This window comes from Leuresthes tenuis, unplaced genomic scaffold, assembly GCF_036924035.1.
Source record: "Leuresthes tenuis unplaced genomic scaffold, fLeuTen1.0.hap1 SCAF_2, whole genome shotgun sequence".
Lineage (NCBI taxonomy): Eukaryota > Metazoa > Chordata > Actinopteri > Atheriniformes > Atherinopsidae > Leuresthes > Leuresthes tenuis.
Window position 1 is genome coordinate 41,887,088 of NW_027325356.1, and position 8,223 is coordinate 41,895,310.

The following is an 8,223-nucleotide window of genomic DNA, read 5'->3' on the forward strand; positions in this document are numbered from 1 at the left end:
CAAAAGCAGCTGGTTCTCGGAGTTCTTTTAGACAATGCATGCTCTTCTTGGCCTGAAGAAAAATCCTTCCTGCTTCTGAAGAGTGCAGAGGTGTCTCTGCTGCCTCCTGTTGCTTATTGCTTTATTTGCTTTTCAATCATCTTTCCACAAGTCTTGGATCTAATTTTATTCTTTGACTTTTTATGTCATTTTTATTATTTTTACAACTTATCTGACGAGCCAGCGACTACAATCCTTTCAACATGCCCCCGTGTGTTTTGAGTATTTTTGAAAAATTAAAAAAAGAAACCCTTTGCAGTAGAAAGTATGCTTGTTCAAACTGGCCAGCTAATGACATATCCAAGAAATACCAGTTTATATGATATTATTTCTTCATTTTTATTTGTTTGTTTGTTGTTTTTCCTCCTCTCCAGTAGGTGGCGGTAAACGTCACTTCAAGCTTGTTTGCCAACGCCGCCATCAATGAGAAAAATAAGAACAGGGCCAAGAAGAAGAAGAAGAAGAAGAAGAAACGTTGTCGAACCTCTCTGTAGCTTATCGTATAGAAAAAAGAGCAGTTTGATAGTACTGATATGAACGAAGAGCGTTCACGACGCCCGCTGTGAGTGTCGGAGGAGAGATGGATCACACAGTGAGTCGCAGTCATCAGCCCTCTGTCGCAGAGCTCTTTAACTGTCTTACAGACACTTACACGTGTTTATTGAGGGGATCCTTCCCCAAACACAGCACCGCTTATGTTGCGAGTGTGATAGTTTCTGTACTGCGTGGACCAGTTCCGGATAGGGACGAAGAGCAGTGCAGCGAAGCCCAGTGGGAGCTGCCATGCATCGGTGTGACCGTGGTGAGAAGGATGCTCTGCGGTGTGGCGTCTCAGAGCCTGTCTGCAGAGGTCGTGTCAGGCTGGGTGGAGATCCTCAGGGTGCTGTTTGATGACATGGATCTCATGTCACTGCTTGTAAGTGCCACTGCTGCTTAAACTTGATGAAAACCCAACAGGTGGTCTTACCACTGAATCTTAAAAACACTAAATGATTCCGTAGGTGCACCATTTTCAAACTGGGGATCCGATCATCTCACATCTGGCTGCAAAGACTGTATCACTGTGTGTTTTCTACCATCTCAATGAATCTGTGAGTACAACAATTAGAAAGAGTTCTTAAAGTTACACAATCTCTACAAGATGTGAGACTGTTGAGTTCATACTTCTGCGCTAAAAACCTTCAAAGTTTGAAAGCTGGTTCAACTGTCCAGATGAACCAACTCCAGCACTTTTTTACTTTTACAGAGCAAAAGTTAACTGGCCTGTGCATCCTTTTCACAGTGTGGAGTGTAACGGCTGCACAGAAACACACAGTGACTCTGTATGGATGCACAGTTGCATTTTTGTTCTTTACAGAAGAATGGAGCTGTGCACGATGCACAATAAGCTTATGTTCTGCTGAAGAATGCACATAATTTATGCACAGGATAAAGTCTACTGGTGACCACGATGATGGGAGGGGCTCCTACACCCAGTGATCAGTGTCCACTCCTGACATGTCTCTGATCTCCTCTCACACTGCTGATCATTGAACACCCCACTAGAGCACGTTTAGATGATGTTGTATGACATGTACCAATATTAGGTGTGTGTGTGTTTAAACTGTGCATCCTGCCTCCTCAGGGGATAGTCAGTTCCATCTGGCAGAAGAAGTGTGTGCAGGTATTCCACAGCTCACCTGCTGGTACTGAATTAGATGCCTGTCTCTGGTCACTGACTGAGGTTCTTAAAAAGCTCCTTAAAGGAAGTCCTCAAGGTAAAGCTGCTTTTCTGTATGTTTAGTTCAGCTCAGATCACACACCTGTTCCAGAGAGCAGAAGCACAAGTGTGTTCAGCGTGGTCACATCATCAGTGGGAAGCTGTGAGAGAGTCTCCATGGTAACAAAGATTCATTTTAAACCAGGGGAGTGTAGACACTGAAGCGGAGCAGCTTGTTGGCTTCTTGAATCTTATTCTACGGCATTTACTGATGATGGCTGAACTGTTGGTGCCAGCAACGGTACAAGCTCCCCTTCTATGATCAGCATCCTCTGTGTGAGAAAGGTCCCGCAGGCGTGTTTTATTTAAGATTTAAGAAGTGACGCCTGTAGAAATGCACAGTGAAACGTTTGAGTGCAGGAGCAGGTGACAAGTCTGGAGCATTCACTTATTTCTAAAGCAGCAAAAGTCCGATTCAGCGCAACACAATCAGACTGAATTCATTAAATTCCAAATAGTCCAGTTCATATGGAGCCGACCAGCACATTGCACTGCTCTCTGATCCAGTCCCCCGTCCTGAGGCGACCTCACCCGTTCTGTGTGTTGTCCTGTATTAAGCAGTCACCAATCATCTTCCATATTCAGTGGTACTGTGTGCTGGTGAGAACCAAGCAACATGATCTGCAGAGTTTAACTTCCAAAGCAAAAGAATCCAAAATCACTTCGATCAATCAATTGTGCGGCATTGAAAAGCAACATAAAGGTCAGATTAGAGGAGCCCAGCTCGCTCTGCTGTAGTCTCACTGGGAATGTGTGTTTTCTTCCAGCTGCCCTTCTGGGGAAACTTGTGGAAGCGTTTGACTGCAGCCTGACTGCTTTGACTTCAAAGTTGCTCCTTGGAGAGAGAAAAGAGGAAAGGCAGAGTTTGGTTGATTTGACCTTCAGCAGTCACTGGGGAGCAACTGTCTGCCTTCTGCTGGACCTGCTGGAGGCACTGACTGCAGCCAGTTGGATGTGTGAAACTGAGGTCTGCCTGAGGACTCGGACAACAATCCAAAGCCACTCTTCAGCCCTCCTGATGACGGTCAGCTGCTCCTGTCACCACTTTGTTAAAAAGCGAACGCTGTTGCTTCTAAAGAGAAGTCTGTGTCAGAAGCTTGGTGAGGACTGGTCCACAGCACTGAAGTACAACTTGAGGCCGGACCTGAGTATGCTGGCTCAGTGTGTGCTAACAGCAGTGACTGATAACTGGCTGCAGAATGTCCAAGTGGAGCCTGCTGCTTTCTTTGGAGGGGCCAGACACGTCCAAGGAGACCAAGGCCACAAACCAGACGGTGTGATGCTGAGAGCCATCAGCCTGATTCTGCTCAAGTCCATAGAGCTCCAGATCCAACGAGCCGGTGCAGCAGGTGAGAATCCACTCTGGTATACACACAGTCTTCAGTGCCTGGATGAAAAAAGTCATTTCCTATAATATTTAGTTTGATTTCAGCATGTTTTCACCTTGAAGTCATTTAATAGCTTAATGTAAAGTCGTGATCTTTTTTCCATCCAGCAGTGCGTGAATCTTTTCTCACAGATGTTGTGATGATGATAGAAGAGTTGCATTAAGTCTTCTCCTGCACATCCTAAAGAATCCCAGTGAGGTTAAGGTGTGAACCTGGAATGTCTGTGGCATCCGGCTGGATAGAAAAACCAGCTCGTTCAGTATATTCAGGCAGTCAGCCGCCCTCTTTTGCTTTTTGGGGGTAAATTGCATTGCCAAACATGGACCTGGCTAAGTGAAATAACCCAGGGAAAGGGTGCTTAAAACACAATGTGTACACATACGGTTCTGTTTTATGAACTGAATCATCTGGAAACTATACACATGAAGGGATGCACACACTTCTCTAACATCTCATTTGCATCTCAAGACATTGTTTGCACCACAAGTGAATAGTAATGACAACGAAAGCAAAAGGAAAGAAAAGTAAAACTCATTGTAAAACTGAGACACTCATCAGTGAAGCTGGATAAAAGTAAATCATCCTTATTTCTGTAGTCATGAACAGAACTAAATAAAAAAGTAACAAGTGATCAGATCTAGAAGTTCAGAGAAAACAATCCCACGAAGATGAAAAGAAATAATCAGATTATAGATCAGCAGCCTAAAGACCAGTTCAGTTCACATTAGAGTCAACAGCAGGTCCAGCCTGTGTGCAGATGTACAGATGCATCCTGGGATGTTTGCTGTGGTCTCAAACAGTCCTGGGGAGGCCTCATTTTCTATACCCGCTTAATCCGTCGGTCAGGTCACGGGGGGGCTGGAGCCTATCCCAGCGGTCACTGGGCGAGAGGCGGGGTCACCCTGGACCGGTCGCCAGTCCATCACAGGGCCACACAGAGACAAACGACCACACACACTCACTCCTAAGGACAGTTTAGAGTCACCAGTTAACCTGACAGATGTTTTTGGACGGTGGGGGGAAGCTGGACAGGAGAGAAGCCACACATACAGGGAGAACATGCAGCTCCACACAGGAACAACCAGCCGGGAGTTGAACCTGGAACCCTCTGCTGTGAGGTGCTGACCACCGTGCAGCAAACCAGCTCCAAATATTGATTTTCATTTTAGAGTCTCATTAGAGAAGTCTTCCACAGCATTACACATGACACCAGGCTGCAGTTATTTAGTGGAAGTAAAAAAATCCCCAGAACGCTGTCTGTGATGGACTGGCCACCGGTCCAGGGTGACCCCGCCTCTCGCCCGGTGACTGCTGGGATAGGCTCCAGCCCCCCCGCTACCCGACAGACGGATTGACGGTATAGAAGATGGATGGATGGACCATAAGGCTGAGTTAAATGTTACTGTAAATGACCTGGCCTCCTCTCCCATTTCCACCTGGTATAAGGGTTCCACCTCATCTGGAATGAACCTGGAGAGTTTCTGCAGCCATTAGGACCGGGTCCTCAGGGGGCCGCCGCCCTGCATGTTTTCCATGTTTCCCTGATTGAAACCATCAGCTCGTCATCGAGCTCTGCAGGGACCTGATAAGGAGCCATTTATTTGAATCGATTGTGTTGGAGGAGGGAAACATGGAAAACATGCAGGGCGGCGGGTCCCGAGGACCGGAGTTGAGAAACCCTGCATTAGGATGTTTCAGCTGCCACAAGAAGTTTCAGCAGCTTCTCATTTCTAGTACAACATGATGAAGACGTGGGAAAGATGTTACTCCGTTTCAGAGGGTCCAAATTATTAGTCAGCATCAAGACAGTAAAGCAAACGAGGAGATTGCTGAAACTGAATTCCTTTTGGCTGTAGAACAGTCCAACCCATTATTAAAGGCTGGAAGGATGCTCTCATCTTTCAGGAAGAAAAGTGATCAGAAGGTCATCTTGATTGATTGTGACTGATGACTTAAATATTTGGTTAAATTGAATCTTAAAGAATATATTGACTGTAGAAGTCATGGATCAAAGTGAGAGCATTTCCACACACTGAAGAACCCAGTGGGACTAAGCAGCTGAAGCAGCTGAAGAAAACCACTTGGTGCCCTCTGGGGTTGCTTCAGCTGCTCACTTTGAGCTTTAGCAACATGAGTTAGCTGACTACCTGAGCTGGGTAATCCATCAAGACATTTTTTCCTTCCCTGGTGGCATTTTCCAGGATGACAAAACAAAATAATTAGGATCAAACTGTGAAAGAGTGGTTCATGGGTTTCACACATGGACTGGCCACCAGGTGATACGATGCCACAATAAATGTGTACCTCAACCAGCTGCTCCAAGAACGAACTGTGGTCGTATCATTTTTCTATTCTAAGGCTCAGTCTACAGGACAGCAGACTCTTCTGCACTGACGCAGGTAACTTAATGCAACAGCACTCTGCGTCTCCAGCAGAGCTCCCTGTACGTACCCGGGACCCCAGGATTCTGTGCCTTTTCAGCCGGCTCCTCAGCATTTCCCCACAGATGCAGCCCCCCTTGTCCTGGTTTTGTGAAGCTGGTAACAGGAGGACGAGCGCACAGCTTCTGCGTGCTTCCTGCTCTTATCTGGATCACATTCAGAATCCTGCAGGGTTTGTGGGGAGCCTGGGGCTCGGGTAGAAATGTCGTTTAGCTGGAGGTTTGGTCCGTGGCTTCCTCTGTTAACTTGTCTGAGGGTCTTTGAACAAGTCACAGAACCCTGCACTGATGCTGTAAATGTGTGTGTGATAGTGAGGAAAAGCAGTGCACTTAAACACTTGTCTTGGACTGAGAATTGCTATGTGAGCTGGTGAAGGCGGTTAAAGGTGTTTAGTAGGATGCATGTAGGTCAACCTTCAACAGCTGCCAAGCAGGACCCATTAGCCTTTGCTTTGGAGTACACTTCCAGGTTCAGAGCAACAACTGAGGTCTGTCAGCAGCACTTAGGTGTGTAAACGGGTCGGGGGGGGTTGATGGGCACATGGCACGAGTTGTTCAGCTCTTCCTCTCTGCGTGCCCACAGGAGATGCTTGGAGGTATCTCCACAGTTTGTGGGGCTTCCTGGGGCAGCGCCGGGCCTCTCTGAGGGCGCGCCCTCATCTCTGCTGCTGGATCAGCCTGTTGTTCGGAGAACAGGACGATGACTTGATGGAGGCAGCCAGCACATGCCTCTGCATATTCCTCACTTACAGGTACAACACATAATCAGCAGAACATGCTAACACGGTCTGGTTTGGACTCCCCTCAGCTGGTGGAGTGGGAACGCTTTTACAACATGCACTTTAAAGATACTTTGTTGGGAATATTGATTGCTCTGTGTTTAATCACCTGTGATGCCTCCACTCTTTGACTCCTCCACCTCCACGCAGGAGAAAGTGAAGCTGCGCAGCTTCGTCATCTGTTGTTCTTCTTTTGCAGACGGTGTTCAGGGTTGGATGATGGAGCTGTGCTGGAGGCAGCCTGTGCATCTGGTTGCAATCCTCACTGCCACTTTGTGCTTCTGCTTCAGAGCATCTCCTTTGACCACAGCATCCTCCTCGACTTCCTCATTTCCACTGAAACGGGCTTTCTGGAATACTTTGTGCTTTACCTCAAGTACCTCAGAGAAGACTGGCAGGGCTTTACTGCATCATGTGGAGGCATGCATGTGTTGGCCTGCTCATCTACTGACTCGTGTGTCGGGGGTAGGGCTGCACTGACGTATCCAGCTGTGCCGGATGGAGTTGAGTTCAGCTCCTGTGTCCAGCCTGTATGTTGGAGTCCACCGGTGGGAGGGTCTGGGCTTCGCCTCGTAGAGTATGATAGTTCTGATGAGTCTGATGCAGAGGACGTTGGGAATCCTGGGGTTGATCTGGTAACATCTGTATGCATGAGAAATGGATGTAATGTTATAAAAAGGGATAATAATGGACCATCGGTGTCTATCGGACAGAAACAGCCCGACTCAGCAACAGCATTCCTGAGAGAATGTAGCTCCCCACTGGAACAGCAAGCATCACGGTTACAGAGCAGTAAGATGGCACCTCTGCTGGGGCCGGCGACATGTGAGACATTAAACCGAGCAGTTGTGTGTTTGTCAGAGCTTCGACGGGTGGTGACGAGGCTGCACACAAAGAAACTCTTCCCATACAACCCATCTTCTCTCTTAAAGCTCCTGTCACAGGTGGAGAAGTGTAACCAGCTGTCGCAGCTTTCCTTCTGCAGCAGCCATCATTGAAATGCCACCCCGGGGTTTGTTTAACCTCTGCTTTAATGTTCAGCATGAAAGACGATGCTTGATCGTTAAATCCAGTCTTACTGGACTGGATAAGAGCCGCCTAAGACCTGAAAAGGTGAAGACCCAGAGAACACTGTCTGTGCTGTGTTGTGACAGGTCGTTATTTTCATGTGTTCTAATAAATCATGGTGGGTCCGAAGGGCCCCGACCGAAGGGCCCCGACCGAAGGGCCCCGACCGAAGGGGCCCGACCGAAGGGCCCCGACCGAAGGGGCCCGACCGAAGGGGCCCGACCGAAGGGCCCCGACCGAAGGGCCCCGACCGAAGGGCCCCGACCGAAGGGGCCCGACCGAAGGGGCCCGACCGAAGGGCCCCGACCGAAGGGCCCCGACCGAAGGGCCCCGACCGAAGGGGCCCGACCGAAGGGGCCATTTATAAGGACTTGAACAGAAAACATTACTAACAGCTTGAAAACTCTAAATGACTCCAGCCCAGGTCACACGATGTGACTTTGATGTTTCACTGTGGCATCACAGTGTGCCACAGTGGGTGTGTAATGTGTCCACATCCAGGCTGATATTTTATGGTGATTATCTTTTCTAGCTCTAACCAGGTTGTTTTAGCGTCGAAACCGAACTGACACGATGAAGTCTTACAGCATTTACCTGACAGCTTGACACAGTAAAAGTCTCCTGCATTGTTTTGGGTGGCTTCAATTGGACTGAAATGTTAAAGCGACTTGTTGTGAATTGGAGCTCCATAGATAAAACTGAATTAAATTGACTTATTATGCCAGTGGATCCTGGCAGCGAATGTTGTTG

The 8,223-nt window shown here is 47.9% G+C and overlaps 1 protein-coding gene across 1 annotated transcript; it reads left to right on the forward strand.

Annotated features, from left to right (window-relative positions):
* Positions 1-491: 491 nt before the first annotated feature.
* lins1 (lines homolog 1) lies at positions 492-7,498 on the forward strand. Its single transcript, XM_072381116.1, has 7 exons — positions 492-955; positions 1,041-1,130; positions 1,664-1,796; positions 2,566-3,147; positions 4,166-4,199; positions 6,223-6,378; positions 6,605-7,498. Exons 1-7 carry the CDS (start codon positions 620-622, stop codon positions 7,401-7,403), a joined length of 2,130 nt encoding a protein of 709 aa, XP_072237217.1. The 5' UTR covers positions 492-619; the 3' UTR covers positions 7,404-7,498.
* Positions 7,499-8,223: the final 725 nt, after the last annotated feature.